Consider the following 18,911-nt stretch of genomic DNA (forward strand, 5'->3'; position numbering starts at 1 on the left):
TTATGGAACTGTAAGCACAGAATATTGCATACTGATATATTAGATGAGTATTTCATCTGTGGGATCCAAAACTAATTACTTGTGTCGAGGCTTCTTTGCATCACTTATTTTCTGTGCATTAGATAAAAAGGGTTCTCTTTTCTATCTGTTTACTATCATGCTTTTTTATTCTTTATTTTACAGGTCAAACAGTGTTCAACAGTTTAGATATACAAGGAAACCATGTTGACATCTTCAATTTGGTTTTTTGCATCATTGGAATTGTTTTACCATAAATAAATTTGAGCAGGAGTTGATGTGTTTCACAAAACCATAGAAACTGGAATGGTGCTATATCTTTCAAGACACTCATAAAACTCAAGAAGACTGGGAACAAGAAGAGCACACCATCAGAACTGTTCTTATCCATGGAGTGAATCAGAAGATTCCATATTACTCTGGCAATTTTAGATGATCCAATTTGTCAAATTAAATACCAAGGAAAACCTTTTAAGCATCCACTTTCTCAAGTAGTTGAATGGAAAATTGATAGGGGTCTAATTTCAACACCAAATCAAAGTTGCATGACATGAAATGGTACAACATACAGGACTCAAAACTTCATAGCCTTTTGTAAACCAACTACTTGCATATATTAGAAACAAAACTGAAGGATTTACATGAATTGATTTTCCATCTTGAGGCCTCTTTAGTCCTCGGTCACAAAATTATCCATTGCTCGAAGTAGCTAGAAAAGAGTATTGATCTGATCGTGCTCAGTCATGTACCCGTATTCTCCCTGACAATTTAACTGGAAATGTTTAGGAACTATACAATAACAACAACTGTTGAACAGTGAAAACCCGTTACAGGGCAGTCATTGAACTCTTGGCCTGACAAATGCCGCTACGAAACATGCAGCAGTAGATCCAACAACCGAAACAAGAACCACAAAACACTTTCCTGCCACAAGAGCACTGGATGTAAAAAAAGGGCTAGATGTCAAGAAAGTAAAATTATTTACAGAATCAGGTGGCTTTGTTAGTAGTAGCTGGGAATTATATTCTTTAATCTTCATTGTCATAATCCTCATCCTCATCTATCTGCATGGTTAATTGTACAAGTCTTGATGGTTCTATGCTGATGTTGTCCACGCCACCAGGGAGAGGCCAAGCTGAACATTGTTCTTGCTTTGTCTCCACAGCTGAAGTTGCAGATCCATTCATGACTGGAGTTGAGGAAGGAAGAGCACTCTGATGACTGTTTTCCTTCGTTCCTTCAGGCTGCCCCAAAGGGATTTCGTCATGATCACCAAACATGCTACTGTCATCCTCAAATTTCACATGTCCTACATCTCTTGCCCTTGTAGGTGGCCGTCCTCTACCTCTTCCTCTACCCCTTCCGCGTCCTCTAGGGCTAACACTAGTATTCGTCATAGCCTGTTGTAAAGTATACTCAGCTATCAGAGAAAGGAACAGAACTATGACTTTGCAGAAACATCAAGCAAATACTATTATACTACCATCTTGGAGGACCTCAACTGGCAATTCTCATTGCTCTCAACTTCATCACCACGTGGTAGTGTCTTCCTGAGCATTTTCTGTATTAATCAGTGCTTTATCATCGATAAGAATAGTACAAAAGGTAGAAAATGGACATGATCGACAAATTACCTTCTACGGCAAATTCCTTTTTCATCTTCACAAGGTTCCATGCCACCAAGGTTTGGTACCTTGTTGACAACACCAGTTAAGAAATCATAAGCACTATAAGTCCTCACACATTGTTTTCTGGAGAGCTCAGGAGAAGACAATGATAAACTATTACTAGTGACTTTCACTGGTCCAATCAGACACAAACTTGTTTAATTTTCTTAACATAATATATGAAATAAATTTTCAAACATAAGATGTAAGATAAATTTTTTGAACATAATATATAAGATAATTTTTCCAACATAAGATATATCATTTCAAATGTAATAAGTGAAATATGTTATAAAAATTTGCAAAAAGAATAGGACTAGTTCAGGAATATGTTAACAGCAAATTTAAGTTACAACCCACATAAAAAGGCAACATAGCAAATGAATGAATGCAGAAATAAATCCTAGTCAAGGTCAGCTCATATTTGGGCATATCTCTCTTTTTGTTGTGCAATTGACCACACCTGAATGATGTATAAAAATCTAAGGTTGACCATATAAATCTTCTCCATCTATTTATCACTGCTGCTTCTAAACATAACTGTCTTTGGACTTCCATTTTATAACACATATTGAATCGATTTCCAACCTTACTTCTCACATAATGTTCTCAGCTAACAAAAGATAGTCAAAATTTTGTCAGCTAAGTGGAATAGTTATGTATTGAATTTCACATGCAACAACTTCATAAGATCACTCAAGACTGGTTGAAGGACTACTCTTTAACTTCTGAAAATATCAAAGTTTCCTGGTTCGCCAAAGAGTTAGATCAAACTTTATGGTGTCAAATCCTCAAAATTCAGATCCTATCCCCCCAAAAAGCTTCCAACTGAGAGCCTGATTAAACACGTCTCTGATGCAAGGTGGAAACAGCAAGTATGCTAAAAGCTAAGTAGAGACAAATCTCATTTGGTCTAAAAGCAGAAACTATGACAACAACTAGATGAGTTCATGTTAATTCCAGAAACACAATGTACCAATAAATGTAAGTTTCCAACCTCCATGCACTGCCATTACAGTTGTCGGTCTCACACAAACACTATGAAATCACTACCAGGCAATCAAACCTACCACTTACCATAAAGCACCTGATGGCTACCCATTAACTGAGATCCACTTCTACAAGCATGCTTATTTGTTCTATTCTTGAACAGACTCTTTTTGCTAACCTAGTCAATCAATACACTCCCACTGCACTTGTACTGTTTACAATGTCATTATTCCTAGCAGATGTAACATCAGAGAATTGGCAACTGTCATTTTGGTTTCAACAACAGAAGCTGATTAATCTTGATTTAGAAATCGCGAGCCTTGGCACCATGTTAAAGTTAGTTCATTGCAACCAAGTGATCAAGGTTCAAGTCATGAAAATTGCTTTCCATATGCAGATAAAGCTCCATATGTTGACCATTCTTAAATCCCATATTGGCAGGAGCCTTGAGTATTAAGCTACCCTTTTAGCCAAACCGAGTTCAGATCATTAGTTACCATTTACTAGCCTCCAACAAATCCTTTGACTAAAAAGTTTATAAGGTACATGCAAATGGTAGCACAGAGAAGAGCAAAACCTGAGAATGGAAGCAACAATAACTCAGGAATTTACTTTGCTGAAGTAAAGAAAAACTGATTCACTAAACAGTAGTGAAAGATTTCTGCAGACCTAAACTTTTACAAACCTCAAAACTTCATCATCATTGTCCAAGACCTATCACATCAAAAATGGGTTCTACTATGAACAACATAAAAGAAGGCAAGACAGAAGACTGAAAATGTCATGATCGCCTGCCATTGCCATAACTCCTTTAAAGTTGTGCAAATTTCTCGATAATGAAATTAGAGGCAGAAGAACCTCACAGTGGTTATTCTACAAACCACAACTTAAGCTTATTCAAGCAAGAGGGTTGCTGCTGATTACTGTGCCAAATCCAGGAATTCTGTAATGCAAATTCTAGACTAATAGGGTTTCTGTTGACATAATTAAGTTGTGGCAGAACTTCAGTTGGCAGAAAGCACGTGGCAGCATACAGGAAAATGTGTATAACAAATCTTGATCCTTGCACAATAAAATGTTAAACAAGATAAAGCACACACACTGAAATGTGATTCAGGCATATTCATATATCTAACATTAGTGATCAGACGAGAATGCAACCAAACAGTACAAAATGAAGTAAATTTAAGTACTAAAATTAAAATCCTCTCGATGCCCTTGTCAAATATATCATTTAATCAAAACAATGATCATATTTCAAACAACTCAACACTTGAACCTTAGAGATACAGCAATAATCACAATTCTGCTGAATTTACACTGCTGCAAGTTCACTAAAAGAAAAAAAAGGTAATTATGAATTTTCTTACAAGTGTAAAGAATTCAATGTCTTGGCTCCTCTTTGGAGAGTAATTTCGTATGTCCTGTCACAAAGATCTTGCAAAAACAATTCCAAAGCTTTTGCTGCCAGCCAGTCAACAAAGAATAGATCAGCTACTAATAAATGGCTACTATTATCACAAACAAAAGAGAAAAACTAAAATCTTTTGAAAATAAGAAACCAAAGTATTGGATAAGTTCAATCTATGCTTTCATGATAGGCATTTTGACTCTGAGAAGTAAATTATTATTGCACCAACTTGCACACAAAAAAGAAAGTAACATTAGCCATGGGAGCATAACAAATGACACACCATTACAGATGAATCCAAGGCCTACATGTATTCCTGAGGAATAACAATACGGAAATTAAGAGATTCCCTAGAATTCTCGCAAAAAACCACTCATTCAAGTAGTTCCTCATGGAACAAACACTTAACTTCCTTTGAAAAATCTCCAATCCAATATACTGTAATCTAAAACTACACGCACTAAAAGAACTGTTAAATAGAGAGTAATACTTTAATTCTTCAGCAAGACAAGACTTCCTTCAAAATTAAGCCTTAAGAAGTAACGAAAATTTGTCATTCCTTTCCCTAAACTGCTCATGAATTTAGACCACGAATTAAATTGCAACTTCACTAGATTAAGCTTTGTTCCAAGTACTTGTTTCCTTCAATACTATTCAGTAAAGGCCAAATCAAGCTGATATATTCAGATCGTAGAGGAAAAATTCCACTAAATTCTAGCTAAGAAGAATAATAATCACAAAACAAATAGACTATCTTTGCGATGTCGAAGCAAAACATAACTTTAATGAAGGAATAAAAAGAACAATCAGCAAGTAAAGGAAGCTATGCAAGTTCGTAACTTTTATATATTAAATGGGATGAGATACTTTGCTTAGTCAGATACAGAAAAATATCCTAGTACATGACAAATTATAGAATATGGAGTTGCACAAAAACTTACAAACAAGAATAGGCACAGCCAACGCGATTTTGCCAACATCTTCATCCGCTTGCATTATCTTCTTTATTCGTGACTGTTAGAGCAAAATCAAACAAAATCCATCAGTTCCACATCAATGTCCAATGATAAAGCACCGATTTTACCAGTAGCACAAGGCTCTCGATCAGAAATTAGGTCGTGTCTGCAATTTGACCGTGGTTAAGGGATAAAAAGAGCATAATGATAGCAGCAGAAGAACGAATCAACGAGATTGGAGTTTAGGATTTCATCAATCAAACAAGCCGTTAAGCAAACTGGAGATTCCAAAGCAGAACGGCCAGTTTACAAATCAAACGACATCTCCATCAAAGAACCTCCGCGGTACCAGCAAAACGCAGTTTCATACGAGGCAAAAAAGAAGGGAAATGATCAAACAAGGGAAAATTACCGCAGGGAATCTTGTGCCGAGCTTCTTCCTCATATCCTAAATCCTATTCTGTTTCCTGCTTAAAGTATAGATCTAGACCGCCCTGGAGATCGGGCAAGGATTAGAAAGGGGAAATCAACGCGAAAGCAAGACCGGTCGCCGGTAAATGCCGTGGCCTTCGATCGTGATCTATCAATCCATCGACCGATCGCCTTCTTCCACTTCTCACTCTCGAATTCAGCAGAACGCGAGTCTCGGATCGGGCTCGAACGAGAATCGGAGCACCGTCGCCGACCCTTTCCCCTTCTTTAAATTTCTTCCAATTTAGGGTTTTTTTTCTTTCTTTTCTTTTTTAGTCAGAATAACTAGGCCAGATAATGGACACGTGGCCACATCCAACCGTGTGGTGATAACGGTTCTGCCGTTGGATTAGGTTGTGATGTTGACAATTTACAATTCAGTCCTTTAACTTTGATTTTATTTATTATGACTTTCTGAATATGAATTAATGTTTCGATCTCGTCCGACCTTTTGATTCTACTGAAATCGAAAATTAATTATGTCAAATTGGACATAATTACTTATAAAAACAATAAGTATACTGTTGGAAAATTATAAGTATACAATAAGTTCACTTATTAATCAAATTATAATTAATTATTTTGGATATATATTTGCAAATTTAACTCGTTTTTCCTTTTATCTACTCTTACCTGTCACAGACTAGTATTTCTAGTACAAATACGTCTCTTGTACGAAGTGGTAGATTAGGACAAATCCAAGGGACAGGGATAGGGATTAATAAAAGGGTATACGGAGACTCCAAAGACACATTAATGTATACGGCTCTTGATCTCCGTACATCTTGATAATTCTACGGTGATGGCTTTATTGGACTTGATGGTAATTAACTACTCCATCAGGGGCCATCATCCGGCTAATTCGACCCTAAGCCGGAAGAAGACCAGTTCGCCCGCTCCCTCGCCAGTTGCAGTATATAAGAAGAAGCGGTCGGCGGCTAAACCTTCTCCAGGGCGGAAAGGAAGTATACAAGCCGTAGGGGGCGACGAGAGGCGGCGGGACCGAGGTAGGGGAGTGGAGGGAACCCACTTAATCTTGTTCTTTCTTTGTGTTCTGTTGTCTCCGTTGCTTGATTCGGTCGTGGCTGCTCTCCCTGGCAGTCCAGCTCTTTTTGGGTCCTATCTTCTCAAAATGATTTCTTGGTTTCCATTTCTGTGATTTGGTTCGGTTTTTATTTTGGAATTGTTGGTTCTATATGCTGTAGCGGGAATTTTCTTTTTCCCGTTTGAACGTAGGTGTTGGTGTTTCCTTTTCTTTCTTGTGTTGGATTTATGATGAGTGGTCTGAGGTTTTTATCGGTTTGTGTAGTTTTATCGCTCAAAATTTTAATTTTTATGATTTTTGGTGGATGGGAAGATGGATCGGTACCAGAGGGTGGAGAAACCAAGGGAGGAGACCCCGATTAACGAAAATGAGATCCGTATCACGTCTCAGGGGAGGATGCGCAACTACATCACGTATGCCACCAGCATGCTTCAGGTATGCGCCATCTGAAAGAAAAAAAAAGATACTTTTTTTGAGTCTTGTAGTTTTGTTTCAGGTTTGCCGTTTATTGTTCTTTTGATCATAATACTAGTTTATGGGAGATTAAGAAGCTCTACTGATGATATTGTGCGGAAGCAAGATTATGAAATATACTCTACTAACATTTAAGCTTGAATGGTGGTCACTGTAACGACCTACAATATAAATGTCCTTTCTGAAGGCCCAGTGCATGTAAATTAGTTGTCTAAGTTATTTTTCTTCTTGTGTATATCCTGGTCATTGTTGCAATATTCAGTGGTCTGCAACCGTTTCATGTCATCCATCTAGATTTATACAAGAGAAAAGCAACATGAGTAGTAGTTATATCTCTTGAAGATTAAAATGTCAGCTCATCTAATTTTATTTTTCAATGGCATGTAGGTTATGTTTTCAGAAAGAACCAATATGTTTAATGCTTATGCTTAACTGACTAAATTTACTTTCACAAATTTTCCTGGTGGCGACAATGATGAATTGGCTTAAGTGGACTTCAAAATTGCAAATAATGGTACTTAGATCAGCTCAGCATGTTTTGTCTTATATGCATTAGTATCAAGTAAAGCTTCTCAGGTTGGCTGTTTATAGTATTTCTAAAATATTTTTGTGTTCACTTCCAAAGGAAAAAGATTCAAATGAAATCATCTTGAAGGCAATGGGTAGAGCTATCAACAAGACTATTATGATTGTGGAACTGATCAAGTTATTAGCTTTCGGTGATCTGCTTTATTCTCTAGCTCTCAAGGATTAATTGTGTTATACACAAGAATCTTATTGGTTTTCTGGTAAATTCAATTATGCTTATTCTTTTTCCCAATTAAATGAGAATAAGTGTTTGAAACTCCCACTTTTTTGTTTCATTATAATGATGACACAGAGAAGGATAGTTGATCTACATCAAAATACAGCTATTGGATCTGCTGACATAACTGATACATGGGAACCATTAGAGGAAGGCTTACTTCTGTAAGAAGACTTACTTTTAATGTCAAAACATCAAAGTTTTCATGGATGTTGGCATGTCCATAACTTGCAAAGTTAGATGTATTTTTCCATGTTTAAACATTGAAAATTTTCGTTTTTTATATCTTACTGTTATTATTTGCAGGCTTGAGACAACTAGACATGTCTCTGTGATCAGTATAACTTTGTCAAAGAAAGAGCTGGATACATCTGCTGTTGGGTTAGTTCAACAGGCATCTCCTTATTCTTTTGGAGCATATGTGCTGAAATTTGAAGATATAATAATAAACAATTTATACTTTTCTCCTTGACTTACACATTAGCACCACATACAAGTCATTACAAGTTTTTCTCTTCTCCCACGGCGGGAGCTTCTTTTGGAGTTAAACAGTTGTGTGATATCTGTTAATTAATATTTTCTTCTCTTTGCTCTATGGCCTTGAGTCTCAAATTATGTAGGTTTGCTACAAAGTTTGTTGTTACACTTGTTGTGTTTCTTGGATGTTCATTTGTTACTCTGGCACTATTATTGGAATAGATATAACTTCATTACAAGTGAAAGTATTTTATTATTGTAAGTCATGCAAATATCTCTTTTTTTTTGGTATTTGCTCCACATGTTTGGTCAGCAAGTCATTATTTTGGGCTTGTGTGCCTGTGCTTTTGAGTTGAAATCCTTTATTAAACAGTTAAGTTGTACACCAACCAAAATATATTGAGGCAAGAAAACTGGTATAAGAGTAACCTAGTCATAGTGGGAGGTAACTTGGAAGTGCATTAGTTAGTTGTTTGCTTTAATTTTCAGAAGTTTCAAAATCAAATTATTTCTTGCTTATATTTGCCACTAGACTTCTTTTATTTCCATGTTCCGCTAGTATTGATCTTAAACTTGGTTTTTGATTTGGGGGCATCCATCCTGTTTTGTTTTGCAAAATGTGTCTCTTGTAACAAAAAGAGATAGTGAGCTTCGACTCCTACTCTCTTAAAAATGTATTTAAAGCTATAAATATGGCCCTTTCTAAATTGTGAATAGAGGTTCTTACTTCTAGCTTTGACTCTGAGTGTTGGATGGTTGATAAGTAATGTGTCCAAAAAATGTTTGTATCACTAAGATAAAAATGTTGAGATGAATGTGTTGTCTGTCTAAGGAAGAAAGAAAAAGAACTATTTTCTTTCATGAACAATTAGACATGCCTTCAATTGCAAATAAAATGAGGTTGAATCATTCGGATGGTATAGGCACGCTCTAAGGAGATCTATAGATGTTGTTAGATGATGTGAGATAATTATTAATACTGGTGTGTGAAATAGAGGGAGACTCAAAAGGATTTTATTAGTGACTATAAATAAAGATTTAAATGATTTTGATTTAACTAAGGATATTACCTTATACAGGACTCAATTGACAGAAACTGATCCATGTAGTCAACCCCAATTAGTTGGGAACTCATGACTTGTTTTTATTGTATTCAAGTTTCTTTCAAACTTTGTGTAGGCTGACCGCTCAGTATTGATATGTCAATGTACTAAATGACCTCTCAGTATTGATATGTCTATGTATGACATTTGAGTATGAAGTCTATTAACATGGCTACTAGGTTGAAGCTTATGCTGGTTAGGCTTTATGAATTAGCATCCAGCTTTTGTCCTCAAAGCATCTCTGCACTTTAATGGAGATGTGTTGAACAAGTCTGTCAAAATTAGCTTCATTTATATTATTCCTACTTTTTCTATATTTAAAAACTTGTCTTTTACCGATTGCCTGATTTGTGGCTTTCCAAGAACTTTCTTGGAGAAACTAGGAGTTGAAGGAAACATTATTTTACCATCTAACCAGCAATTGCCATCTTCCAATTTATTGCATGCCTTGTAATTCCTTCCTCCATTTATTCAGTAAGATCCATTCAAGATCCAGTTTGGGAGTAAATAAAATAACCTGGATGGGATGACTAATCTTATTTTCATATTATGAATCATAAGTGCATTAGAGGCTCAAGAGAGGAAATGATTTATGATATTTTCCTTTCTAGATTTCCCTTATCATAATAACTTTCCTTTAGATTTCCTTTAGTTTTAGACTTCATATTGACTAGGCATTATTTCTTTCCCTAGGTTTCAACCTCCATTGCCCAAAGATGAGGTTAAACCCTTGGGTGAATTCGGCTATGGAGGAGGTATTTTGTAAACTTCACTCTACAATATTTATTTAGATAATTTTCATGCAATTTTCTCTGACAACTTATTTACAAACGCAGAGGGCTCACCCATGAGTCGAGGTAGAGGCCACGGTGGCCGTGGCAGGGGAAGGGCTTATGGTAATTATGATGGTCAGGAAGATTTTTTATTCAGCAATTATATCTATGTTCTGTATATTTTGTTGTGCCCATTCTGTAATATGTAATTCTCATGGGTTCCTTTGTGTTATATGTTCAGGAGATGATACGGCGGATTATGGTGATGGAAGCTGGGACAACAAGGGACGTGGATACAGTAGAGGCGGCTATTTCCGTGGCAGAGGCCGAGGTTTCCGTGGCAAAGGTGGTTATGGTGGCCAGCCTGATTTTCAGCAGGAAACCAATGGCAATGACAATGAGGGTTCTATTCCTGTTCGGGGCAGAGGTAAGTTTCTCTCAGGCTTATAAGATTGGTTAACAGTCAAATTCGTGAAGACCATCCTAATGAAACATGGGCTGTGTTTGGAAAGTTCCTAATGGATCCATCTTAATCCTTTTGCATCAGTTCAGTAGGTTTTTCATGATCAAGTGGGTCTACGTCTGAACATTGTTGAGGATGTCTAATTTCAGGTCGTGGTCGTGGTAGGGGCCAAACCCGAGGATGGGGTCGAAATTCTCAACTGAACGGACTGATCCATGCTGGTGCTGTTGGTGCTTAATCAGATTGATATCATCTGCATGATTTCTGCTTTTGTGTCTGGATGGATGCCTGCTCTGATGAGTTCATCATTTGTTTCCTAATGCTGGATTAGCCATTCCTGTGTCATGATATAGCATCACAATGAATCACTATGATCCCAAGAGTTCTAGGCAGCCATTAGTTTTTTTTCTATGAGAAGACTAATAGTAGGTCTAATCAATAGAGCAGTACATTCTTTTATTTAGTTTCTTTTGTAAAGGTAGCATGATAAATACTTAGCCATGCCATAATTTCTTATTAATGAGTTGCCCATTTTAGCATTGGTTTAGTGCTATCTTGTAATGACATCTTTTTATTATAGTAACATCTCTAAGATTAATATTTTTCAGATTGTTGCATGAACTTCGCATACAATGTTCCTCATCTTTCCCCATTTTGGATTTGTGGCTGCACCAGTTCTGAGAAAAATGAGGGCCTAATTATCTTGTATTTTGCGTAGAATGTGTACAGATCATTATTCCTTAAAATTCAATTTCATGATCTTCTTCTTAGTGAAAGTATATTACGCTAATATAAATCACAACCTGCACACACATGCTTGAGAGATCTGCCAAGAATTAATTTAATCGCAGTGCCTGCTATCAAATTGTTTTAAACATGATACTGTAATTGGAACTAAAGTCCATGGCAAAGGATCAGTTCCAAAGTCTTTCCCACAAATGAAGCTTCCAATAAATCCTTCCCACATTCTCAATTAATGAAAGTAAAAGATAAATGCAGAAAACATGGGTGGCCTCCATGGCCTGTCAAAACTCCAACAAAATGGAGACCTGGTCTTAACACACCAACCACAGCCAACTTGCACTAAATAAAGGCAGTTCAGGGAACTCTTCTTTGGAGAGAAGCTACCATGTTTTTAATCTTATCAATCATCCGATCTAAGTTTTAGATGATTAATGAGGAGATGTCAGCAGCTCAAAATAATTAGTAGTGTTGAAGTCAAACAATCTTTATCCTGGAGAATATAAGCATTTCAATGGTTGAAGTAATGCGAAGAAGAGGAGAAGAGCACACCCATTCTGACCATCACGACTGAAAGCTCTTTGCTTGGAAGAGGTCATATGGACGTGTCTTGTGGAGTTGCCCTTCGTCTATCATCACGCCATAGACTTCATCATATTTATATGCACAGACCAAGACATCTCCATTCATTGCATTGCAAGCCATGGCATCCCATCTCGTGTTAACTTCCAGGCTTACTGCTACCTCCTCCTCCTTCTTCTTCTTCTTCTTCTTGTGTCTCGTAGCTCGCCACCACTTAGAAGCTGCGGAGTACACGGTCGGCGACGCCGACGGATGGGACACCGGCATCAACTACCTCCTCTGGTCCAATAAGTACAACTTCACCGTCGGCGACGTGTTAGGTAACGTCATGATAGTCGATCATCTCCTGCAAGCAGCCGCTTCGGATTTCTCGTTTACTGATCGATGTGTTCGGACGCACGCAGTGTTCAAGTACGTGCAGGTGCAGCACAACGTGTACCAGGTGACGGAGGAGACGTACCGTTCATGTGACTCGAGCACCGGCGTGACAAGGACGTACGACAGCGGCGACGACCGCGTGACGCTGGGCGAGGCCACGAGCTACTGGTTCATATGCACCATCAGCGGCCACTGCCAGGCCGGAATGAGGCTCGCCGTTAGCGTGGCGAACTCGAGCTCGGACGGAGGCGGTGCCACCACCGCTGCACCGTTGCCGTCGGAGCAGGGCAACGGGGCGGCCGGAGGGCGCATGGGGTGGTGGTGGAAAGCGTGGATGTTGTGCCTGTCGTTATGCCTGTTGACTTGATTGAACTGCTTTTGAAATGGTGGGTTTGTGTTGGACATTTGTTATTCTAATTTTCCAATTTAACTGTTGTGTTAAGTTTGATTATTAATTAATATTGTTAGTAATTATTCATATGTTTCCTCCATTTAAATCTAAATAATTAATCTTAAATTCCAAATTCCAATCATAAGAGATCAGTCAGTTGTTCTTTTTTGGTTTTTTTTCTTGATCTGCGTACCTAACATTCTCGATTGGCCGCCTTTGTTGCAAAGTTAACAAAACAGGAACGGATGGATATTGACTCGACTAAGTCTCGAGTCGTTGAAACGTTATGTCAATTGGCTATATGTTATATTTAAAATATAAATTATAAAACTGTAATATTACAAAAATAATGAAAGAGAATGATAGGGATGGAATAGAAGTTTGGAGGAGAGAGCTGAAATGAATACGGTAGGTGTTTTTTACCTTTCATTAAATAAATGGGCGAATTGAAATATCATGATTTGATAGCCAACGACCTATCTCTCCTTTTCTCTTTTTGTTTTCCATCACTTTCCGATGGAACGATGATATATTGGATGAACCAATCTGATTATAATATTTTTATATTATGAGTGTCTTCAATAATATCGAAAAAATATATACTATAACATAATCAATTTATTTTATTTTATGGATTTTTTTCATGCTTAAAGGAATTTTGGGTTCGTGCACGTCTCAAACCCAAAATGTATAAATTTTTGAGAAATTATTATTATATCATGGACTTGATGTTCTATCAGGTTTTTGCTTGGTCAACTTATTTTTGTTGTCCTGACGCAAAGTGTGATATAAACGAAACTCAACCTGATCGAACATATATTATCATAATTTAATCGTAAATGTGATATGAAAGGAGAATTTTATGTTAGTTTATTATTAACTTGAGCTTAATTATGTTGGTTGGATGGGTGGTTTAGACTTAAAAGAGATAAGCTTTTGAGATATTGTGCCATTTTATGCAATAAATAATTAGTTGCATTGATTGTGAATAGTTTACAGTGTCTATCAATAACGAAGTCATATGCTACATAATAGGGACTACATGCCATTCACACGAGCACTTTGTTATTTATGAAGTGTTAAGTGTACACCATCCTAACATATGTGTGGAATGGAAGGAGCTTGTATGTATGAAATGGCTTTGGACTCACTTTCCATACCTACTGTTGTCTCCCTCTATGTTGGATTCTACCGTCTCTTTATCTTCTCGGTCGAACATTGAACGGATCATGTTTCTTGCAAGGCATTGTTTGTGAACTCACTTGGGAATGGGTGAAATGATTATGTTTTGAGGGTAAAATTTACGAATTAATGTTGATCTCTTGAACAGTAATAAAGTTGGCTGGTGAAGATGGAATTGATGAACAAAGTTGAGATTCCAAAATGTTTTGGGACACCTTCATGAGTCGCTCTTTAAAGAGTTTTATGTTGCATGCAAGGAATGCTGGTCTAAAGTATTTTATGTTGCATGCAAGTAATATCTTGGAAGGTTGGTCTTTTCTAAAGTATTTTGGTGATATATATATATATATATATATATATATATATATATATATATATATATATATATATATATATATATATATATATATATATATATATATATATATATATATATATATATATATATATATATATATATTAGAGAGAAAGAACTCTCTATGTAATTAAATCAAATATTTAATTTGGGAATCAAATTTTATTTTCTTACTTGCTATTGTAATTTAAAAAATATTAATCTTATTTCCTTATTTATCATTGTGAATTAGGAAATGACTGTTAAATATTCTAAATATGATATCATATTTGTTAGTATATTAAATAAAAATAATTCGTATTAAATAAATATAAGAATTAAGAAAAAAATTTTTAATGGAGTTTCACCTCCTCAAGGGAGTGATTTCTCTCATTCGTTCCTAGTCTAGTCGAGCCCAATAACGAAAATGGAAGGAACGAAGAGTTATGTCATGTTAAGGAGAGATTGGTTTCCCTACTTTGAAAATAATTTTTTTTATTTTTTATTTACTTTAATTCCTTAAATGTTAAAATTTTTATAGTTTAAAAATATTTATTGTTGGATTAAAATATATTATCTAAAGTTTTTAAGGGATTCTTTAATCATCTTTAAATATTTTTATTTTAGATTTAAATATATTAAAATTATACATGTTTTATGTATTGAATACATGATATATGATTTTTCATATTTAGATTAACAATGTTAATTTCTCGTATTGTCATTTTAATCTTATTTGGATTAAAATTTACTATGAGTAGTTTAAAAATATTTCTTAATCCTTTAAATATTAAAATTTTTATTGTTAGATTACAATATATTATCTGAAAAATTTTGATCATTTTTAAGATTTAAATTTTTATTATTTGATTAGATCATGTTGAAATTAATTATCATATTGAAAGTAGGAATTTTAATTCTTTTTGAATTATGAATGTCGTTTCAAGTTTATCTTTCAATTTTATTCTTTAATTTGTTGTTATGTTTTAAGATATTATTCTTAATGAATATATGTTGTTATAATTTAATATTAATTAAATTGGATATGAATATGGTTAAAATAACCCACGCCCAATCCATAGGTCAAGTTATAGCCCACTTGCTAGGCCTAGTCAACAAATCAGGCCCAGCCTATAGGCTAGGCTCAACTCGCGGGTCAAGCCCTAGCCCGTAGGCTAATCTAGTTGAGTCCGGGTAGTTATGTGCGATGCATATAACCAGTCCATGGACCAGGGTTGATCCAGCCTGGTGTGATGCATGTATAGTCATGTAGTGCATATTGCTAGTCATAGGTGACCTTTAAGGGTGGCGATGCCCGTGGGGACAACACCACCTGTGGGCGTTGCGCTCACGAGCAAAATCGCTCACAGGGGCAACGCCGCTTGCGGGTAGAGGCGACGCCCCCGCCTCCGCAATGGCCGCCATTAGGGTGGCGGTGGCCACAACGCAACAACTGAGAAGGGATTAGGGTTTTTGTGGGCAAATGATAGTTTTGCCTCTTAGAATTTTAGAAATTTTGAGTTATGTCCTTTCTATATAAATTATCTAAATACCCTTCATAATTTATAAAATTTCCCACATATCTCAAATTTTAAAAAAATATTAATTAATTAAAAAGTTTAATTAACTATTATTATTTATCTACTAGTTCTATATAATAATATGTACATGTGATATATGATATAGGTAAATGATTATGGACCGTGTGATATTATGTAATCATCATTATTATTATTATTAAGGTTTACGAGTCTCTATTTTTTTCTTGTTTATTATCAGGTCTGCGTGCTTATGATTATATTGTAATTACATGAGGAGGCACAACAGGAGCATGGAGGTGATAACGAGACCCACGAGGTCAAGACGGATGATCGTGATACATGGGGAAGTATCGAGATACCGATGGAACCGACAATGATGAGATAGACAATCATAGGGAATTGAGATACGTCGCTACACACATAGATCTTGATATGAGTGATTGGCCCCACTAGCACGGGCTTGATCACATTAGGCTATGGTCCATGATCATCTTGTATGATTGCTTATGTAATGTATGATTACTAATACATATACTATATATATGTATATATATTTGTATGCAATGTAGATATATATTAAATATATATGTGTGTGACATATCATAGGAGACCAAATTAAAATCTCCTCTCTTGATAATATCAAGTCAATAAACGTGAGACAATTAGATTGACCCACATGACCTTTTACCATTATAGGTAGGAACCGATTCCTGACATAAGTTGAGTTGGTCAAGGCTCACATATATCACGATTCATTATCTTGCTTACGACACAGAAATGTCACTAGTGACCTGAGGATATTTTATGCTTGGTCGAGTCTCTTAAGGGTATATCATCGAATCAGACTCATTTTATAATAATGGCGATGACTTAACTGAACATCATGATTGGTCGAGTCCCTCAAGGCCATAGTGGTTTGGAGGTTGAATAGGACAGAAATCACAAAGAGTTGTGATTGGCAAGAGTTGCTTACCTTTACTAACTTAGTGTAATTAGTCGAGTCCCTTAAGGTTATGTTAAGATGCCGATTAGATCTCAATCCTCACTAGAGATCCATTAGGGGCCTCCGATTAATATACTTGAGGGAGTTTTGTGTTTCGCGAGAAAATAGTGGGAGTAGATCAAGATAGAAGTATATATTTTTATTATTTATTTTTCATAAAATCTACATGTTATTTATTTATACTATATCTCTTATTTTTTAGAAATATATCGTTTTCAAATCTCTTACGTGGCATACTTACCGTTAACCGCCTCATTGGTCCAAATTATATTGATTAGCTCCATAACCTGAGAATTATTCTCACGATAGAGAAAATTATATACATTCTTGATACAGTGATGCCTACACCCGAGGAAGGGGCATGCGAGGATGAGATCACTTATTACGTGAAGTACATAAATGACTTCACTCTTACTTAGTGTTATATGTTGGGCTCTATGACTCCTGAATTATAAAGACAATATGAAATGATGGATGCCAAATCTATTCTTTTGCATCTCTATAAATTGTTTAAGGAACAGGAAATGACTCATTTTGAGATGGATTCCATATACTCCAACAAGGTTTAAAACCTAGTTAATGCACATAAAGGTATTATACCTATTGGTTGCAAAAGGATCTTCAAGAAGAAAACCAGAGTAGATAGAAAGATAGAGACCTATAAAGCAAAGCTTAGTGGCTAATGAGTCTCATCAAATGCAAAGTGTTGATTATGCAAAGTGGCTAATGAGTCTCATCAAAAGCAAAGCTTAAGGTATTATACTTTAAGAGAACCAAAGAGTTGCTAGACTTCTTGGTTGCCATCTCCTTTTCTTCTCTCCCCTTCTTCTCCTTAACTAGTAGGTGTGGAGATTTGAGCAGCAAGTTAAGGAGTGTCTTCGCAGCTCCTACCGTGTGGATTATCGCTAGAGAGGAGGACGCTTGACCTCTTTAATCCTCTCTTACAGATTTATAGGAATTCAGGGATATACGATCTCTCTATGTAATAAAACTATCTTACATGTGATTTTTAATTTTTATGGGTTTTTTTGCGACGAATACCTTTTTAGAAAATCTAGGATTTTATTTTATGTTCTTCCGTTGCGCATGTGATGTCGCCCCTAGAATTCCCTACACATGACCAGTTTATGGGCTAGCCCAACCTAGCTCAATATTATTATTGGATTCGAGCCCAAACATTGATTGAACAAAATCAGACTTGATTAGTCAATTCAGGGTGATTCCGAATTGATTGACTTATTCAAGTTAGGTTTACCTAATTTAAACCTACTCTAGTCCAAATTATACTAGTCTAGAGTAATTGCAGACTAGTTAAATGAGGATTATAGATCAGTTCAACTAGGTTTTAGTTAAATTGAGTTTAATATAATCGATTGAACTAGGATTCAAGTCAATTGAGGGTTATTGGTAGTATTTGACATGAATAATGTTTAAAAGAGATGTTTTTAATATGTTATTTCATCCTGACATGACTAGTATGAGATAATGTTATTACCCTATTGAGGGTAGATAGGACGATTCCCTTCAGGGATTAACGAACCGTTATACGTAGCGGATGGACAATTCCTCCATCCATTGTTGGGAGGAACGTATCTCCACTTTGGCGGGTGAGGGACACCACTCCATCCATTGTTAGGAGAGTGATATAAGTTTGCCTCCATCCTCTGTTAGGAGAATACAAACTTATCCTATACAATAAAGTCTTTCTATCTGTTGTTGAGGGAGTACTTATTCGGGTATTTGATATATGCCAATAGGATACTTGATTTTTGATTATGTATTCATTTTGAGTTAACTATTGGGGTTACTACTTAGCATTAGCATTGTTGAATTATCTTTATTTTTGATTTTCAAAGTAGCCTCCCACTAGCACTAAATCAGATTTATGAAGAGCAAACCTTCCTCTACTACTAGATAGAGCCATATGAGTGATTCATTGAGTTAACATAACTATGTTTACTTTTCAATTTGATAAATAAATAAATTATAATAAATATTTATAAATTATAAATAAAGTGATATTTATCTACTTAGCTCTAATGTGTAGAAAGATATGATCTTGAAAAAAAAAAAATCTAGGATGTAACATCTTTTTATGGTATCAGT

General features: G+C 35.8%; 3 protein-coding genes across 6 annotated transcripts; 2 read left to right on the forward strand and 1 right to left on the reverse strand.

Moving 5' to 3' along the window:
• Window positions 1–764: 764 nt before the first annotated feature.
• On the reverse strand, window positions 765–5,769 carry LOC135584533 (uncharacterized). 2 transcript variants are annotated; one of them, XM_065126372.1, is made up of 6 exons: window positions 5,455–5,769; window positions 5,028–5,100; window positions 4,046–4,139; window positions 1,653–1,769; window positions 1,502–1,568; window positions 765–1,418 (listed from the first exon to the last, which is right to left on the reverse strand). In XM_065126372.1, the coding sequence occupies exons 1-6, from the start codon at window positions 5,485–5,487 to the stop codon at window positions 1,047–1,049; spliced, it is 756 nt and encodes a 251-aa protein (XP_064982444.1). In that variant the 5' UTR covers window positions 5,488–5,769; the 3' UTR covers window positions 765–1,046. The 2 variants fall into 2 exon arrangements, with proteins under 2 accessions (XP_064982444.1, XP_064982445.1); XM_065126373.1 differs by lacking the exon at window positions 5,455–5,769 and adding an exon at window positions 5,171–5,438.
• A 648-nt stretch (window positions 5,770–6,417) lies between these two features.
• Window positions 6,418–11,260, forward strand: LOC103998540 (uncharacterized). Of its 3 annotated transcripts, XM_065126375.1 has the most exons (9): window positions 6,418–6,520; window positions 6,871–6,993; window positions 7,658–7,737; window positions 7,915–8,001; window positions 8,144–8,218; window positions 10,111–10,172; window positions 10,254–10,313; window positions 10,432–10,617; window positions 10,803–11,260. In XM_065126375.1, the coding sequence occupies exons 2-9, from the start codon at window positions 6,871–6,873 to the stop codon at window positions 10,889–10,891; spliced, it is 762 nt and encodes a 253-aa protein (XP_064982447.1). In that variant the 5' UTR covers window positions 6,418–6,520; the 3' UTR covers window positions 10,892–11,260. The 3 variants fall into 3 exon arrangements, with proteins under 3 accessions (XP_064982447.1, XP_064982448.1, XP_064982449.1); XM_065126376.1 differs by lacking the exon at window positions 7,658–7,737 and having other exon boundaries at window positions 7,913–8,001; window positions 10,254–10,325; XM_065126377.1 differs by lacking the exons at window positions 7,658–7,737; window positions 8,144–8,218 and having other exon boundaries at window positions 7,913–8,001; window positions 10,254–10,325.
• A 652-nt stretch (window positions 11,261–11,912) lies between these two features.
• On the forward strand, window positions 11,913–12,832 carry LOC135621889 (chemocyanin-like). Its single transcript, XM_065123512.1, has 2 exons — window positions 11,913–12,296; window positions 12,381–12,832. The coding sequence occupies exons 1-2, from the start codon at window positions 12,098–12,100 to the stop codon at window positions 12,719–12,721; spliced, it is 540 nt and encodes a 179-aa protein (XP_064979584.1). The 5' UTR covers window positions 11,913–12,097; the 3' UTR covers window positions 12,722–12,832.
• The last annotated feature ends 6,079 nt before the right edge of the window (window positions 12,833–18,911 follow it).

Source organism: Musa acuminata, chromosome BXJ2-9 (genome assembly GCF_036884655.1).
Source record: "Musa acuminata AAA Group cultivar baxijiao chromosome BXJ2-9, Cavendish_Baxijiao_AAA, whole genome shotgun sequence".
NCBI classification, from domain to species: domain Eukaryota; kingdom Viridiplantae; phylum Streptophyta; class Magnoliopsida; order Zingiberales; family Musaceae; genus Musa; species Musa acuminata.

Excerpts from the sequence above, each read along its gene's own strand:
- LOC135584533 (XM_065126372.1), bottom strand. The coding sequence starts at position 5,487 with ATGAGGAAGAAGCTCGGCACAAGATTCCCTGCG. Across the intron at positions 1,770-4,045 it reads ACATTGAATTCTTTACACTT|AAAACAATGTGTGAGGACTT; the intron begins GTAAGAAAATTC and ends TGAGCTCTCCAG. Across the intron at positions 1,419-1,501 it reads AGTTGAGGTCCTCCAAGATG|GCTATGACGAATACTAGTGT; the intron begins GTAGTATAATAG and ends ACTTTACAACAG.
- LOC103998540 (XM_065126375.1), top strand. The coding sequence starts at position 6,871 with ATGGATCGGTACCAGAGGGTGGAGAAACCAAGGGAGGAGACCCCGATT. Across the intron at positions 8,002-8,143 it reads TTAGAGGAAGGCTTACTTCT|GCTTGAGACAACTAGACATG; the intron begins GTAAGAAGACTT and ends TATTATTTGCAG. Across the intron at positions 10,314-10,431 it reads TGGCAGGGGAAGGGCTTATG|GAGATGATACGGCGGATTAT; the intron begins GTAATTATGATG and ends TTATATGTTCAG.
- LOC135621889 (XM_065123512.1), top strand. The coding sequence starts at position 12,098 with ATGGCATCCCATCTCGTGTTAACTTCCAGGCTTACTGCTACCTCCTCC. Across the intron at positions 12,297-12,380 it reads CACCGTCGGCGACGTGTTAG|TGTTCAAGTACGTGCAGGTG; the intron begins GTAACGTCATGA and ends GGACGCACGCAG.